Here is a 17596-nt window from a genome sequence, read left to right as displayed (position 1 = left end):
TAAGGCTTGCTCTTGCCATTTAATGAGTGCAAAACGTTGATTATCATGGGTATCTTGCATCAGACCTGTGTCAAATACCAGTCAAAAGTTATTATATATGCATACGGAGGTCCAGCAACTGCAAATAATTAATTTTAGGTTTTTACAGGTACTCAAAACCAGTCATATCTGCATATGATATGAACGTCCAACAATGTACAAGCAGAGCATTTGAAGATATCAGCAGACCACTGTTACATTATCCCATCACATACAACTGAAAAATAAGACATAGATGTAAAATTTTAAGACATAAGCCTTTCTCAAAATAAACTTGTGACAGTAAATAGTTGTTTGAGTCGATAGCTAATGCTATGAAACTAACGTTTTGTTTGACAGAATTTAGTTGCATGATTGGATCAACAGAGGCGTCTTGTTTCCATCAGCTATGATTATAAACTTAAGAGCATGTCAATATAATTCTGTCTATAAACATCTTAATTGGAGAGTTCTAAAGGAAACTGCTACAGTACTTACATACAATACTTTTTACATTTGAATAATATAATTTGACCATAGATCCTACACAACTACTCTGGTCCTATTTTGGTATAGTTTTATGACAAACACCACATCAAAGACATCCATAGAACTGTACGGTCTGGTTGTCTAACGTGAAATATTAAGCCGCCCACTGATAGATATTCCAATCGGGAAAGGTTTTAGTTACAGCTACGTCAGCCAGTGAATTTCACTGCACAAATGGGGTCACATGACATATCTAGGTCTTGGGTCTCGACATGCAATAAAACTTGCCTGTCGTAATCTACTTAAGAATTACTTCTTAACATGCAAACCAGCAATATAGAAATGTTTAGGATTCGACTTGGTCGAGTTAATCGTACTACTTACTACTCAACACTGGCTGTAAACTTTGGTTCAGTTAACTGGAGGGAAAACCAGGAGTGTGGCTTGACTTTTGTGAGCTTATGCTACCGTTACTGTACTGGAAGTCACGATCTAATGCTAAAAATACATCCACTAAGCACGCTATATCTGAATGATCCTGGTCTGGCACTGTGTAAACATTGCTCGCAATTCGTTCTCTTGTGTTTCGTTGACAGCATCTGGTTCTGGGCTTTTCTGTACTTTTGCTACAGCAAAGTTGATGCCTTGGGTAAGTCCAGCTTGGGTTAAACTAGCCACCTGCACCATGGAGCTCCTGATCTTAGCGAAGGGCGACACGACCCGGCTTCCACTGCTGTCTGCAGGGGAGGGTCCTGTGACACCTTCCAGGCTCTTTTGTGACCCGCATGATGTGGCGGAGCCTGCAGGTTGAACAGTCAGAAGATTTTCCCCATGGATGGAGGACTCTACCTCAAGCTGGGATGGGCGAGGAAGCTGCTGTTGGGAATGAGAAGACCCCAGCTTTGCATCTGGAGCTGAGGGGGCTTGAGGCGCTTGCGGTTTGGGTGCTGGTGCTACTTCCTCGAACACCTCTATTGGTTTGATCTTGGCATCCTGGACGAATTGGTGGCAGTAAGCATCAATAGGTGTCCCGAAGTCAATCAGAATGGCTTCCTCTGCCACAGAGGCAGACCCAGGAGACTGGCCATCCGGGCCAACTGACAAGCTATCTGCTGTCTTGTCATCACAGCCTGTGACTCGGATGGCAGAGGGCACAACAAGCTCGACGCTGCCAATCGACTGCAAGCGACTGCCAAGTCGTGGTGCAGATGCTACAATTCCACAGCTAGGAAGCACATAGTCCACATTTTCCCGAGAGCCTGAGCAAGGCTGCTCGTCAGAGTTGTATGAATCAGAATCAGAGGAAATCTCCTCTGAATGTTCGTCATTAAGGTCTTTCAGGGCTGCTGAACCCGTATTGCCATCATGAGTCTCTAAACTGCTGTCTGATTTCCAGAGGTTCATATGCAAATTTGGCTTGAGGAAGTTCACTTTTACCTCAGGCTTTGAGAAGGTCCCTAGTTTCCCCAAGGGTTTGAAGTTTCCAATGTTGACGTTAGTCTTTGTCTGCTTCACTTTCTGGTTTAGTGTTGAAAACTTGTTCAAAAGGAAACTTTTGCCTTGAGCCAAACCAGACCCAAGGACTTGGTCCACGGCTTTCCCTTGTATTCCCATTATATCCTCATGCGGTTTGCTGTGTCTCCTGAAACAAAGCAATTAAAGCAAGATTAATCAAGAACTAACAATTCAGCACAATTTGGCTTTGTTCAAAAAGGCAGAAAAAAACAACAGATTTGACTGAAACTGGTTTAGTTTTTTGTAGTCAACATGAAAAAAAAAAAAAAAAAAACATTAAATCAGAGGTTCACAAGCCTGGTCCAAACCACCTTCATGAAAGAATTAGATTTTTGTTAATGTGTCTCAGGCTAATTGATCAGATCGAGTTTCATGTTTTTTCATTTGTTAATTACGGTGAAGCAAGTTTAAACACCCAATACTAAAGTGTCACAGGAACCTACACAAGTTTGTGTCCAATGTGGAAATGCTAGCAAAACATTGCAGAAATTATCATATCCAGCCACATATAATTTTTTATACAACAGTCTGCAAAGAAAGAAAAAAATTAAGATGAAAAAAATCTAATTTAGAAAACAGATTTAAGACCAAAATCCCCTGCAGTGCGAGCAAAGCCTTTGTGTCTTTAGTAAATTAGGTAAACACCATCTCCTAGAAGCAGCTCACAAAAGTTTTTTTTTTCCTTTTACCTCTCTAGTTTCTTCTCAACAACCTGGACATCAAGCCCCATAGCTTGCTTTGTAATACGAAGCATTTCCGCAATGCACTGGAGTGTGTCTGAAATGCAAACAATCCAACAAGTGCAGAGGAAAGGATAAATTATTTAACACAAACACAAAACCCTACATTAGCATACAGACAGCCAAGTTATATCTTTTACCAACTTAACCCATAATGTCAATCACTGAATTACACAATACAGAACTAGAGGCACAACAAATCATGGTATCCCTGTACAAACCTTTTCCATCATCTTCTGGATTTCGTGTGACAGCCCTCAGCGTATGGAAGTAACCACTCATCTCCCCGTTCTTATAGTGTAGCCGCATGCAGCAGTATTTAGGCTTTCCGAAAAGAGTCGGTTCTGGACCTAAAAAGACCAACATTGGTGATATCACAGAACATTTTATTTATTAGGATAAAAATTACACCCACAAGTTTATCTACAAGCTCTTACCAATTTCGATCTTTTCAAGTCCTTCTAAACTTAGTCTCTGATACTGGTTGACTTTGTCCGCCTCCTCATCATAGCTAAATAGCAACAGCAAAGTGGAGTGGCATTACTAAACCAATGCCAAGAAAAAGGATTTCTTATTTTAAAAACAAACATTGGGAGAAATTGCACTTACTAGGCCACATAATATGCACAGTTGGACAACAGCAGAAGAACATCAACATCTTTGTGAGTGGCATCTATAAGACTATAAGAGGAAAAAGGTCAACATCTTGAAAGAGAGGCCCATAAATAGTACCATTAAACCCTAGGCATACAGGAAAAAGAGAAACAATGGACAATGCCTTGCAAAATGCATGAAATTTTACTAGAATTCGACTCTGACCATAATATATCATGTTTAAATTACACAATCAATCATGTGAAAATTACCTCAAATAAGCATGACATATGGACAGAGTTATTAACCTTGTGTAATTTACAAAGACTTAAGATGATTCCAACCCAATCAGTAACAGTTTTCAGGCATCTGTCACCATGACCTACCACCAAAAAATGCTCAAAAGAATGGAGGAAATATGGCTCCCTCACCCAAACAATTATTATACAACCAAACAAGAAAAAATATATATATGTACAAGTACCTCTGAGACACTGACAATAAACTGTAGGAGGAAGAGTAAACTAACAATATGAATTTTTTAATCAAGCTTTATAATAGATCTTTAATAATACATCTCTAGCATTATTACCTTAGTTTTATTGTAATTTTTTTTTTTTATCTTATTGTAATTAATTTTATTCTTAAATTCTAATAAATATTTCCAAATAAAGGGGAAAAAAGAAAAGAAGATTACACAATTAAGGGACTGTTAACACAAAATGCATTTTTGCATTCCACTGTGCTGCCTTGCTTTTAAAAAAAGCAATTCAAGAGCCTGTTCTTTTCATTCCCAAGACCGATGTCTTGCATTTTTTTAACACAAAAACGCATTCTGTGTGAACAGCCCCTTAATTTTCTGAAACGGCATCATACAATTTACTTGAAATGAGAACTCTCTCCAAAGCACTGCATGATTATGTGGAGGGCTCTCACCTTGGATCACAGTCGATAAGTGCCCATCCACCGTGAAACTTCTCATCATCAGGCAGAAGCAGCTGCATGTATGTCTGCAGCAGGAGGCTGACCTGCTCCTGAGCTCCTCTTTGGCTCTCCCTCTCTTTCTCCTCCTGCTCTTTCTCTTTGCTGAAGATGGAGTACAGGTCTTCCGTTACTGGAAGGCCCATCATGAGGTCTGGGGGGACCAGAGATACAGTGCATGGCAGATGAGGCACCAGGCTGGGCTTTTAGCATTATATACCTAACATGGAGAATTTTTTATACTGACCAATGACGGCCTGTCGGTAGGCATCTCTGAAGCGGTTCAGATAGTAACGATTAGCTGAGTTCACACCATCCTTCATCACCCCCGCTAACTTTCGCTCTCCTGTTCGTGTGAAATCTCCCTACACAACAGATCGCACACATCAGAATAAGCTGACAAACTCTTTGGGTGGTCATCACTGTCTTGCATCAGTTATGTTATGAAACCAAAAGCTTTCTCCGTTTTCACTCCTTAAAAAGATGTCGAAGTCCTTCAAAACAAACAACAAAGCAATATGGCTATATATGTCAAACTATTTAAAAAATTTTTGTTTATATATAAAGAAATATATAAAGAATTACATAAATATACATAATTGTAAGTAAAATGTATTTTAAATGTAAATTAATGTTTTAATGATAGACAGACAGACAGATAGATAGACAGATAGACAAATAGACAGATAGATAGATAGATAGATAGATAGACAGATAGATAGGGACAGCATAAAATCAATGGCAGGCATTTAGTCTATTTACCTTAAGGGCAGCTGTGCCAGCATACTGACGGCTAATGGTGTCTCCATTGTTGGCCCACATCACCTGATAGATCCTGTAACACTTGAGGGGCAATGGCTGCTCGGGTGGCATTACACCAAGTTTTTTCAGCTGGAACCAAACAGATCAAAAGACTCTTTGAAATGTACCGGCATACTGAGAGCAGCTGAGTGAGGCAAAGACACTGCACTGTTCTGTGGGTGCAATATGGCAGCATTTCTAGAAGCCACAGTTTTATTTACACCTTAAGGCATTTAGCACATGGTCCTTATCCAAAAACAACTTTCAGTTTTATGTGTGAATTTATCTGAATCTTAAAAGGTGAATTTAAATACCTGCTGTTCCATGACCACGCGGGCGATAGCTGCCTGTACCACATTAGTCCTGTCCAAGCAATCCATGCAGTTAACCCGGAAGATGCCTTCCTGTTGACAGATGACTCCTGCTTGGTCCACCCTATTTGCAAATCAAAGTAGATGGATATTACATAGGACATGATATTAACTAACTCGCAAGCAGAATTAGTACTTAAGAGCAAATGAAAGACTCACCAGGCCCATCTCATGTCTGTGATAATGTCAGAGATGGCATCAGTGAGTGTCTGCACATTCTCAAACTTCATCCCTCGACTGGGAAGTGACAAAGGAGAAAATTTGTTGTTGAGATTTGACCATAACATGTTCTTTTGTAAAAATCAGAAGAATGGGCTGATTTTTAGATCATCACACTTTGAGTTTCTTACCAGTGCTCATGGAAGTCGAACGAAACATATGTTAGGTTGGGATTATTGTACAGCAGCACTTGTTTGAGATAAGTATCACCAATTATCTTCTCACGTCCATTTTGGTCCACTAAATTAATAATCACCTGATGGGGGAAAAAACAGTGCTGAATTATTAAAAACTCTGTAATACTGAGGAAATTATATCTAATGCTTCTGTTATGGCTGTTATAGTTAATGGCTTGACAAATGCAATTAATTATGTTTAATTCAAATTATTTGCTTAGACCATAAACATTCATTTTGACATTCTGACATAATTCCGTTCTGTATCTGACTGGAACATTGCAATTTATTACAGAATTATTGCTTACGCCACCATTCAAAAGTTTATGGTCAAACATTTTTTGAAAAAACCAATTTTTATTCAGCAAGGACACACTCAATTGGTCAAAATTGACAGTAAAGACATTTTAAAATGCTACAAAAGGAATCCATTTCAAAAACATTTCCACATAAATATTAAGCAGTACTGTTTTACAGTTTTTTTTTCTTTAGCACCAAATCAACATATTAGAATGATTTCCGAAGGATCATGTGACACAAAAGACTGTTTTGTTTGTTTGTTTGTATTTTATTCCATGCCAGCTTCTGTGGCTATTTTCATGGAAAGAAAAATTGATGGCTAAATTATATCAGGTTTTTACAATTTATTTTCATTTAAAAACTCAAACTGTATTTGGCTTATCTCTGTTAAAAATCTCTTCAAAATAGTTAACTGAATAAAAAACGTTTTCTCACAAGGGTTAAAACCAGCACAATCTAATAAAACATGTTTCAGGGTTAAAGGGTTTTGGCAAAGAGAACATGTTGGAGGATCTTCTCCTAGTATTAAAAACTTGTGTGTCATGACCTATTCTACAGTGGGTATAAACAACCTGGGCTGTGTTTCCCAAAAGCATCGTAAGCTTAAGTACATCGTAGACCCATTGAAACCAATGGAGCTACGATCAATTTAGGATTACGATGCTTTTGGGAAATGCAGCCCTGGTCCGATCAGTTTCCAACATTGGGGCTAATTTCATGGAGTTTATTCATTGTATATAGATCCCACTCTGTTTGCCATTTGTTATTAACATAGGAACAAATTATTGGTTTTAAATCCATAGGAGGTACTGTACAAATTTGGAGGTCTACCGATAATGCTTCTTTTGCAGCAGAGTCTGCTTCCTTATTTCCTTCGATTCCACAGTGCCCAGGCACCCAACAAAACCAGATATTACAATTATGATCCTCTAGTTCCAGCAGTTTGTAAAAAATCATAAGTGTTGGGTGATCATTTTTAAGGGATAACATTGCTTGAAGACAAGACTTTTGAATCTGTAATTAAAAATAAATTTCTCTCTTTATGTAGTCTTTATGTAGTCCAAAGCCAAAATTATAGCATTTGCTTCTGCTGTTAAAACTGGGCTATATTTGGGGGAAGACTGGAGTTATAGATGCTGAAATCTCAGCTTTAAAATGCAATGCAATAAATTACATTTTGAGATATATTAAAATAGAAAAGTTGTAATAATGTTTTACAATATTACTGTTATTACTGTATTTTTGATCAAATAAATGCAGCCTTGGTGAGCATAAAAAGTGTCATTATATATTATACATTATAATTTCACTATGAATGTCATCCAAACAAGCCAGTAATTACACATGTGTAGTCTAAAGGAACGGAATGCATTAACTATAGAGAAAAGTGTGCGATTAATCATGTTTAAACATTTTAATTGATTAACAGCTCTACTTTTTATACTACTTTAAAAGATATTAGGATTTCACTCACTGAAATTGTTATATTTAAACACATCTTACCAGTTTTTTGTAAATCTGAACTTGCTGTTCAAAGTGAGAAGCAAAATAAGGCATAGTTTCCCTCTCGCCTGCAACAAAGCACATCTGTGAGATAACATCATGTAGGAAACAGCGCTGCAGGAGGATCACAGTAAAGCTCTGAATTATCACCACTGAGCCACAACATTTCCTCTGAGCACTATGTTCAATCAAGAAACCATGAAAGCATGCCAATTCCACACCTGACGCTATTCACAAAACATTTCCAAACAATGACTACACTGATGCATCGCAGTGATAGCTAGTCTATAAACAGAAGTGCTAGACTGTGCTGTGACTTAGATCTCATTTATGTCTTGAGGAGAGAATCGATTACACAGATACACCCCACCTTTCTCTATCCGAGGTCTGGGGTTGTAGCGATACCCAGCTTGGCTCCAAAACACAGGGACAGAGCCTCGCGTTTGTACAAAGGACAGCGTGTGACTGTGCACATGGATTAGCTGCTCCGTCTCCACATAGTTGGCCACGTGTCCGTCAGTATCCACCCCCCTCCGCTTGTAGCGCATTCCTTCAGTGGAAATCATGATGATATTATTACATTGATGGCACGGTGAGTAAATATGAATTACTTGATTGTATTCATTAGTGTACCTGCACGGTGACGGCTTCGTCTGGAGATGAGGGCCACAGTGAAGCGTGGGTGAATATCATCCACACAGGAGGGCTCCTGCAGAGGTGTCTCTGGGCTGCTCCTCTCTTCATCAGAGCTCTCGTTATAGTTCACCACCAGCTCCTCCACCTGCACGAAGCCTTGGATGATAGGAATCACCCAAAAGTCCACTTGAGGCACCTGCAAAACAGGACATCCTGTATTATTATCACCATTCAGGGCTGTTATGGAAGCGTGTTTAGGCCAGAGAATGTAAAAAAAAAAAAATGTGTAATTACCATTCTGAGGAAAAAGGGTAACACTTTATTGTAAGGTGTCCTTGTTACACGTTACATGTACTTACTATTATAATAACAATAAATTATGTAGAATTGCATGCAAGTAACCCTAAGCCAAACCCTAATCATATAGTAAGTACATGTAGTTAATTAATATTACTCAGTACTTAAATATGTAATTACACTGTAACAAGGACACCTTAAAAAGTGTAACCGAAAAAAGTTAGAATTATGATTGCAATTACTTTTTGTGTTTTTCATTCCATGGCAGAAAAAAAAAAAAAAAACGGTCGCGATATCTCAACTCGTGACCTGCAATTATTAGTTTATATTTGCAATTTTGAGGGAAAAAAAGCCAGAATTGTGAAGTATTCACTCCCATTCGCAAGGAAATAGTTAGAATTGTGATATAAAAAGACACAATCACATTTTTACATTGGCAAAAACAAGATTTCATAGGTTTGCATATTCAAATATTTACAAATAAAAATTCAGGAAAATTTGAGAAAAACAGTTTTGCACCTGCAAGTCAATGAGGTCTTTGATCATGTGCTTGTTCCAGAAGAATCTATCATCCACCTAAAAGGAAAAAAATATTATGTGGATCAGTATTCTGTGTGTTTGTCAGATGGTATGTGTAAATGTTTGTTTTATGGTCTTTTTATTAGAACATACAGAGAAACGGGAAGTGGGATTGGAAAATTATAACATTTTTAATACTGGTGAACCAGTGTTATTTTAGTATTATTTACAGATTATTATAGTATTTTTTAATATTTAAAATGTGCTTTTATTTTTATATTTTCAGTTTTCATTTCAATTTAAGGTTAAGTTTGTTACATGCTTTTGTCATTTTTATTAATTTTTTAAAAATATTTATATTTTATTTCGGTTTTAGTCATTTCAGTATATCAGTGTAATTTTTCATCTAATATTTATATGTATAGCTTATTTCAGCTTTATTTCTATTAACAAAAACAATTTTAATAGTTTTAGTTTTAATTAACAACAACAACACTGTGGTGACTCACTCCCTACCCCTTCTTTCATTCTGTCTTTGTTCATTGTTTTAATTTAGCTGCATCTTCAGAAATAACAGATACTAATTTATTAGTACTTGACTATTTATCCAGGAAGTGTCTAAAGACAATGATCTATTCTTTAAATAATGAGAAATGAAGCTTGGCTATAAATGTATTTTTGCATCCTGTATGTGTGGGACGAGTGTAAAAGAGTGAGCCACATCGTCACTCAAATAAACCCAATGGTTTATTGCTCTCTAAGGTATTTACATAACTGTCACCAATTTAAATAATAACAGACATTTTAAATCTATTATTATTCTTAAGTCATTCTTTAGTCATTCATTCTTAATCTGTTGCTTACTGAAAATGGAAGTTAATAAACGTCTAATAACTAAATTTAAATTGCAACCTTAAACCACAACCTTAACTCTCACTGCATACATGTAGGCCTAACTTTTAATATATGTAACACAACAACACAGCTTCTCACCTTTTTCCACAAGGGCTGATCTGACTTGCCTAACTCTCCCTGTCGCTGGACTGTATTGGTGAGGTCATAGGTCAGACTATAGTAAAATGAATCCGAGTCCATGAATATCTTATAGAGCTCATCAAGCAGCCGCCTCTCCAGACGTTCCTTCTCTTTATTCTCTTTGACCTGAAAGGCAGGGGAATACTGGATGGGAGTGAACAAACAAAATGAGGTTAAAAAGACAATACTAGGTTAAAAAGATGTCAATTTATGGAGGAATCAGGAGGTTCTGTTTTTACATCAACCATACTAACATGTCAAAGTACTAACGGATTAAGTAAAACGGGTAGTTAGTCTCAAAATGATTGGTATTGATATCAATGATTTCAAAACAACCCATCAACCTTTTTCTTGATGGGAACAGCAACATTAGATTTGATCTGACTCAGGGTCTTCAACAGGAACTTGGACTCATCCGGTGACTGGGTGATTTTCTCTGGTTTGTTGATTCCAAAATGATGCTTTTTGCAGAGCTGAAAGTGAATGAGAGCAAAAGAATAGTTGACCATTTTGTTAATGCTAACTATCTGCTGTCATTACTAACAAAGCTAAATAGTTCAATTTGTACCTAGGTGACAAATCTACAACCATCTCTGTTTCCCTGCTCAAAGTCCATCTGAAAAAAGCTGCTACATTAATTCCTGTCATTAAAACCGAAAGGGTGCCAAGATGTGCACTAAGACTAGCCTGATGCAGATGCCAGAGCAAATTAATGTGCCCATAAAACAGAAAGAACAGCTAAAATCAAACTACACAGACAGGCTGCTATCCCAATGTAATAGAGGGCAATTATTCTGTGATAAACTACTGAAGAAGAGATAGCGCGCCAGGAGAATGAATTACAGTGACCTCTGACTGTTTCACTTACATGGTTAAACATCTCCTCTCAATCCCAGAGGCTCTGCTGAGAGACTGACTTCTTAGAAACATCATGCTTCCTCTGGAACCCCTTAGAAACACACACCACTACTCTTGCACTAATTGTACGTCAACCATTTACTACACAAGAGGGCTGAAATACCTAAAGTGTCAACTGGGCGCACTAACAAGTTGGGAATTTGGGAAGAAGTTCAGTATCAGGATCCAATAAATTAATATCTACCAACTAGAATAAAGACAAGAAATAACTGTTGAAATGTTAGAGGAACACATCTTTATGATGAAATGCAATGGTTAATGTACCTAAGTTCATTATTATAACTTTTGTCTTCTATACCAGGTTTAATCAAATCCAGCATGGAGAACATTTGAACAAAACTGTCAGCATTAATCACCTCTAATTCCAGATCCTGTGGTTCATCCTCTGAGAGTGGAATGACTACAATCTTAGTGATCTTGTAGACTTTATGGTCTCCTGGCAACTGGCCCACCAGTGCTTTCTGGCGAATCAGAATCAGGCCCAGAGGAAGATCTGCCCAGAAAGGGGGGGGGGGTCATGAGTACAGAGTTCCACACCTCATTTTCCTGCTCTATCCGGCATGATTCAGTCCTATGGCAAACATTCTCATAACAATGACTTCAAAGACATTTGCATTGAGGCGTGATGTAGTCATACTTTCACTGACACGTTAATGTAAATCAATAGATAAAAGTGCACCGTGCAGGAGGCAACTAAGATGTTTGGGTGGAAAATTCAATGAGAACAGCCTGGGCTCTTTGTAGGAACGGTGCAAGAAAATATCAGGTTTGCCCATTGGATTAGGTTACAACATAAAGCATGTACAATATGTAGCAAACTCATGTGGATCATTTATCTGTGCAGTTTGCTCTGAAAAACTGCGACCAAGCATGAAAGGTCAACCAATTATTTTATCCATCAATAACAGTACAAAATGCACCATGCATATTGACATCAGCGAGGGGTTCTCTGAAAAAGGAAGAGAGACCGACATTATAATAACATTATTCATATAAAGTGAACCTGTTAACAACGGACAGAGGTTGACTTCTCATATCAGCCTCTGAATGGTGAAATGAAAGTATGATGCATGCCATCATTTCACTTCTGTGGAAAAAATCCCTCAAGACCTTCCTTTTTAATGTAGTGAAACTCATTTGTTTAGTTAACTGGTCTGTATAGAAATGGTTGTCTTTGAGGATCATTTATGAATCCACAATATTTTTTGAATGAGGTACGCTGTAAATGCCATGGCATGTAAATATGGCAATCATTCAACACCACCGTATTTAACCTGCTAAAGCTACATCACAACAGCTGGGCAACAAAGCACTGAAAGACATTTAGCAATAATAAAACAATAAGAAACCAAATTAAGTTGACATTTCTGATGCTGGAGCTGCCTTTCATTATGTTAATCATTATGAGTCTCTGGTACCCAGTTTCTTCCTGCTACAAAGTGAATTACAGTAAAAACAAATGGAAGCAATCGTATCTTTTATTAAATCAATTAAATATGAATGGTATTTTAGCAGTAACAACATTAGATGTCTGTTTTAGTCCAAGAGTCACCAAATTTATTGCAAACATTACAGTGTAATATGGTATTCTCATCCTTTATACAGTAAATATGCTAGGTCTGATGATTAGACTTACCGGCATGAAGCTGTATTTTTCCAATAATACCTTCTACGAGGCCCAGACAGACAGGATTCCATGCTAGCAGCAGGTCGGTTGCTGAAAGGAGAATAAAAATGCTGAAAAAATGAAAACTTTATTGCATATTTATTATTTTAACACACAAATTTGTATTTGTTTTTTCAGTACTGCATCTGGGACAGAAGAACTATCAGAGCTTCATTTGACTTTCCAAGGTTATGTGGCTGCTCACAATTAATCGCAAAAAACTTTCCAAAGCATATCTGAACCAGGTTCCTTACAATGCTGACTGCTGACTTGAGTCACCAACTTGCTGATTAGCTCCTCTTAAAAGCTGATTGATTGGCATCACCTGCAATGTTAGGAGTGATGCGCACGGTCTGAAATGTCATGTGCAAAGACAGCATTTTTTGTGGAGCGTCTGAGAGTATGGTAGCTTTATGGCTCCTACGATCATCTGACAGAAATTCAGTTTGGAAGCAGATTCTCTCTGTATTTTTACCGCTGTCCTGCACTCAACCATCAGATGTTCACAGCCTGATGATGGATGGGTGGGAGCTGGATGAGCTTGAGCTGCATCATGAAGTTGCCAAAAACCCTCCATAATGACCATGAGTTTGGTACTGGGGATCATTCCAGTCTGAGGGAAGATCTACTAACTAGGCCATGGAAAGCTGGTACATCCATGGAGTTGAATTATGTCTTGGTACAAGGAAATGACTTAATGTGAGCTAACACCAAATACTAAGAATTTCTGTAATTACAATTTGTAAATACATCAATGTGATCTTACATGTGTCTCTAATAGAAGTTCGAAGTGGATACCCTTTAATTTGACATTAGGAAGTGTGATTTTGGATTATAGATAGATTTGCAGCTGTTCACTTCACAAGCCATTAATTGATGGACTGGAGTCGTTTGGATTACTTGCGGATAATTGTGATGTTATATCAGCTGTCCGGACTCTCATTCTGACATCACCCTTTCCCTGCGGAGGATCCATTGGCGAGCAAGTGATGCTACAAAATTTTCATTTTTGTTTGAACTATTCTTTAATCTGACACACTAAACCAACACGGACTGAATAATAAGCACAGTAGTAAGTACTATAGTGGTATAACCTCACCCAGCCACGCTGGCAACTGTGGCATCATGATGCATATTATTAGGAATTCATTCAAAAGAACCGAGACTGTATGCATCATGCATACAGTGGAAACCCTTATCCAGTTAAATAATGGAACAGCACTGCAACCTAAACCCGATCAGCCTGGCTGCACGCACGTGGGTAAAAACAGCTAGAACTCATCCAAATCTTCACAGACTGCAGTTTCCCTGACACTCGGAGAGATGAACTACCTGCCCATCTAGATCTAGACTTGACAAGAAATAAAAGTGGTGTGGATAGGTAAATATTTTAAAGGTTAGATAACAAAAGTGTAACAAAGGTTGCTGTGTGAGTGTAAAACACCAGTCATGGTTGAGCATGCAAATCTTTTGGTTTAAAAAAACTAAATGAATATATACAAGACACATTTAAATAATTTCTGGTAAAATGCACACATGCATTCAATACACAGGAGAAATGTCAAAATTGTGTTGGTGCCTAGTAAACTAATGCTTTAAAGCCTGGGCAGAAAATTTTCATTTGACTATCTACTGTGCCTGCGTTTTCTCTCCAGACGAACAGTCACATGTCTGACCCTTACTTTAACCATCACCATTTAACTGTGTAACTATATAGGCCTAATTCCCCTGTGCGACATCTAACAGCAATAGCACTGGCCAGCATATTTATAAATACATCAATGATGGACATTTAAATATTTATTTACTACTGACATTTCATTTTTGTTTAATTAAGGTCATTTGGCTGTCATTTGTAAGCCCTATAAACTGATTAAATAATATTATTATTCACAGATTGTAGCCTTCACCATTGGGAAAGCGTAATGGCAAACTGGGCCCAAAGGTTATCACAATATGAAACAGATATAAATTTTGCTGCAAAAATAAACAAAGTATATTATAAAACATACTATATAAATATATGCATTTTTATGGTATTGTTTCACTCAAAATTGAATATTCTGTCATCGTTTACTCACCCTCATGTTGTATGACTTTCTTCCTCGGAACAAGAAAGGAGATGTTGGGCAGAATTTTAGAGAATAAAAGGCTTTCACTATTCACTTTCATTATGTGGAAAAAAAGATGAAATGGAAGTAGTCATAATGGAGTCTGACAGTGCCTAGCATTCAAACATCTCCTGAGGAAAGTCAGTCATACAGATTTGGAAAAACATGGTGAGTAAATAATGACAGAATTCTCATTTTTATGAGAAATATCCATCTAAGATTCTCATGCTGACATCTAAACGCCCTTGACCAAAACATACAAACCCTCAAACCCCAAAAGATGTCGTAAGAAAAGGGGATTTAGGCAAGACATCCGACCAAAACATCGTCCGATTTTTGCACTGACACGCATGTCATGCAAGCGCCGCTGCTTTGAAAGTAGGGCAATGAAAACACAACAACTGGGCATCTTTCAGACAGCTGCCTCGCTCGACAAATATGAAACTGACATTTTCATCTCTTGAACGTCTATACAACTTCACAATGATTTTGAAGAACCAACTTCTCCTGAAAGGAGCATAAATCCCTAATTTTATCTCTGTTTTGGAACAGCGCATCGTGTCAACTATTATGCACGAGAAATGGCAACAATGTAGACAGTGAAAACGGAAACATTGAAACACATGTACATTGTATAAGAAAGTGATAGAGTTACAATGTAAGCATTACCCGGTCTCACGGCCATAGATCCATCCTTCCTGCTGCACCACAGCGCATTATCTCCGCTCTGGAGAATATAATGATCTTTAGCTTGAAACAGCTCCATGTTCACCAAAACACCAAAACATACGAGCTTCCCGACACCACACCGCTGGATTTGTTCCCGATCCGAGAAACGAGGAAATGAAGCAGCTCGCTTTTCGTCCACTGGCTATCCCAACAGACGCCAGCTAACCTGCTAGCTGTGTACTTGTGTAAACGTTTATAATAATCTGATAAAGCATCGTGTCTCTATGTCAGCTACTGGCCGATCATCGAAAATGAATCGGCGGTGCATTTAATGTGAGTTTAATAAGGGCGATACTGTGGTTCAGAAATGTGCCGGTCCGTCTAATATTTGCCACTGAGGGGAGCAGCAGTGACTGAAACAATTTCCTCCAGTTATACACACACGTGACTTCCTCCGTCACGCCGAACTGTGACTGAGATGCCCCACCTGCAGTACTTGTTTTGATGTATTGTTTTATGTTAGATCGTTACTTTGCAATTCTATTTTGGAGACACTTATATAACTGATGACCTGTTTCAATAATATAATACTGATGCCATGTTTGAATGGTTGTAAAAGTTGCCATTATTCTAGATAAATTAGTTATGTGGGTCTAAATAAGTTAAAATAATGAATCAGTATGTCGAGCAGTGTGCGAAATTAATTGTGTTCTTTAGTATCATTATTGTGCAACAAATGATTGAATGAATAAAAGTTCCAACTTAAACTGTAGCTAAATCTTGAGGGCTTTGGAGCACAGACTTAAGTTTGGTGTCCTTTTAAATACCACACTTGGCAGATTATTGCTTAAGTGAAAAAAGTATAAAAAGTGAAACTGTAGTGTTAAATAAAAGTGAGTTATAGAAGTTTAAGTTTACTGTTATGAAAAATGCACAAAAATACTATTTTCAAATTTTATATGAAAATATAAACTTTGAAAATCAAAGCCAATACATCTAAACAAGCTGTGTTCCAAATTTGAGGTTGATATCACAAAAAAAGAGCATTCGTTAAAGTTTTTTTTTTTTCATAATTTTTTTTGTGTTCACATAGCAAGTGCCAAAACCTTTGCCAAGTTTCGTGCCATTTCAATGAAGTAAAAAAAATACAGGCCCTAACTAACTTTTGAAATGTTGGGAAAAACTCTCTGGAAAACACTCTGTTTTTGGTGATTTGGTGGCTGATTCGTATGAAATTGTACAATCTCATCTGTACGTTTTTCCTACTTTTATATCACTCATTGGCGCGGCTGGCACCATACATGTCTGACCCTAAAAAATACTTTTTTAGTGAACATTTTAATGTGCCACCCCAGGATTTTTAGTGTGCCTCTCTGGCTACCCCTTTAAAAATTTCCTGGAGGCGCCGCTTGCCCCATTGATGGTAAGGTTTGAGATGGGATGGACCTTAATACATAAATTTTTTTCTAAAAACCGAATGTTTCCATAGGATTCATAACATACAAATTCATATGAAATAACCACATAGTAAAATAGTTACATTTTCTCATGAAACATGCTTTTATAAGACCACCAACCTTTTTGTTTTGACTTTCTTTTTTTATTAATATATTAATAGTAATATAATATAGATTATATTAATTTATATTCTTTGAAACAATCCTAAAATGACTAGAGAGACGCAGTAGTCAGTGGTCAGTGAAGCATTGTTCGCTGTCTGACTGGTAAAGATGTATCTGGCAGTAGGCGTCTTTCCACAACGCCTTTGTACATTACAGCCTTTCAAGCCTATCCTAAAAGGAATTAAATGCTATCTAGATGTAATATTATCCCCGTAATATTATAATTAATATTATGCCGTGGTCTCATTTTAGTTTTTAAGAAACTTTTCTTCTGCAAATATGCCCAATAGGACTAAATTTTTTACTCTCATTATTCTTTTCTTGACTTTTCTAAGATGAATAGCTCACCTTTTTAATCACTGTGATTCAGGCTGACCTACATAGCTATACCTCTTTCTTATAACTGGGATTTGTAA

At 37.4% G+C, this 17596-nt stretch overlaps 1 protein-coding gene across 2 annotated transcripts; it reads right to left on the bottom strand.

Annotated features, from left to right (window-relative positions):
* inpp5f (inositol polyphosphate-5-phosphatase F) lies at positions 1–16100 on the bottom strand. 2 transcript variants are annotated; one of them, XM_016536640.1, is made up of 20 exons: positions 15559–16100; positions 12749–12829; positions 11469–11605; positions 10539–10667; positions 10153–10320; positions 9160–9216; positions 8341–8539; positions 8078–8257; positions 7708–7775; positions 5860–5984; positions 5669–5746; positions 5453–5573; positions 5100–5228; positions 4585–4702; positions 4293–4491; positions 3372–3443; positions 3200–3273; positions 2984–3112; positions 2712–2799; positions 1–2149 (listed from the first exon to the last, which is right to left on the bottom strand). In XM_016536640.1, the coding sequence occupies exons 1-20, from the start codon at positions 15653–15655 to the stop codon at positions 1030–1032; spliced, it is 3369 nt and encodes a 1122-aa protein (XP_016392126.1). In that variant the 5' UTR covers positions 15656–16100; the 3' UTR covers positions 1–1029. The 2 variants fall into 2 exon arrangements, with proteins under 2 accessions (XP_016392126.1, XP_016392125.1); XM_016536639.1 differs by having other exon boundaries at positions 10153–10338; positions 15559–16099.
* Between the last annotated feature and the right edge of the window lie 1496 nt (positions 16101–17596).

This window comes from Sinocyclocheilus rhinocerous, unplaced genomic scaffold (assembly GCF_001515625.1).
Source record: "Sinocyclocheilus rhinocerous isolate Xijiao unplaced genomic scaffold, SAMN03320098_v1.1 scaffold1868, whole genome shotgun sequence".
In the NCBI taxonomy this organism is placed as follows: domain Eukaryota; kingdom Metazoa; phylum Chordata; class Actinopteri; order Cypriniformes; family Cyprinidae; genus Sinocyclocheilus; species Sinocyclocheilus rhinocerous.
This window is presented reverse-complemented; position numbering and strand designations above follow the sequence as displayed.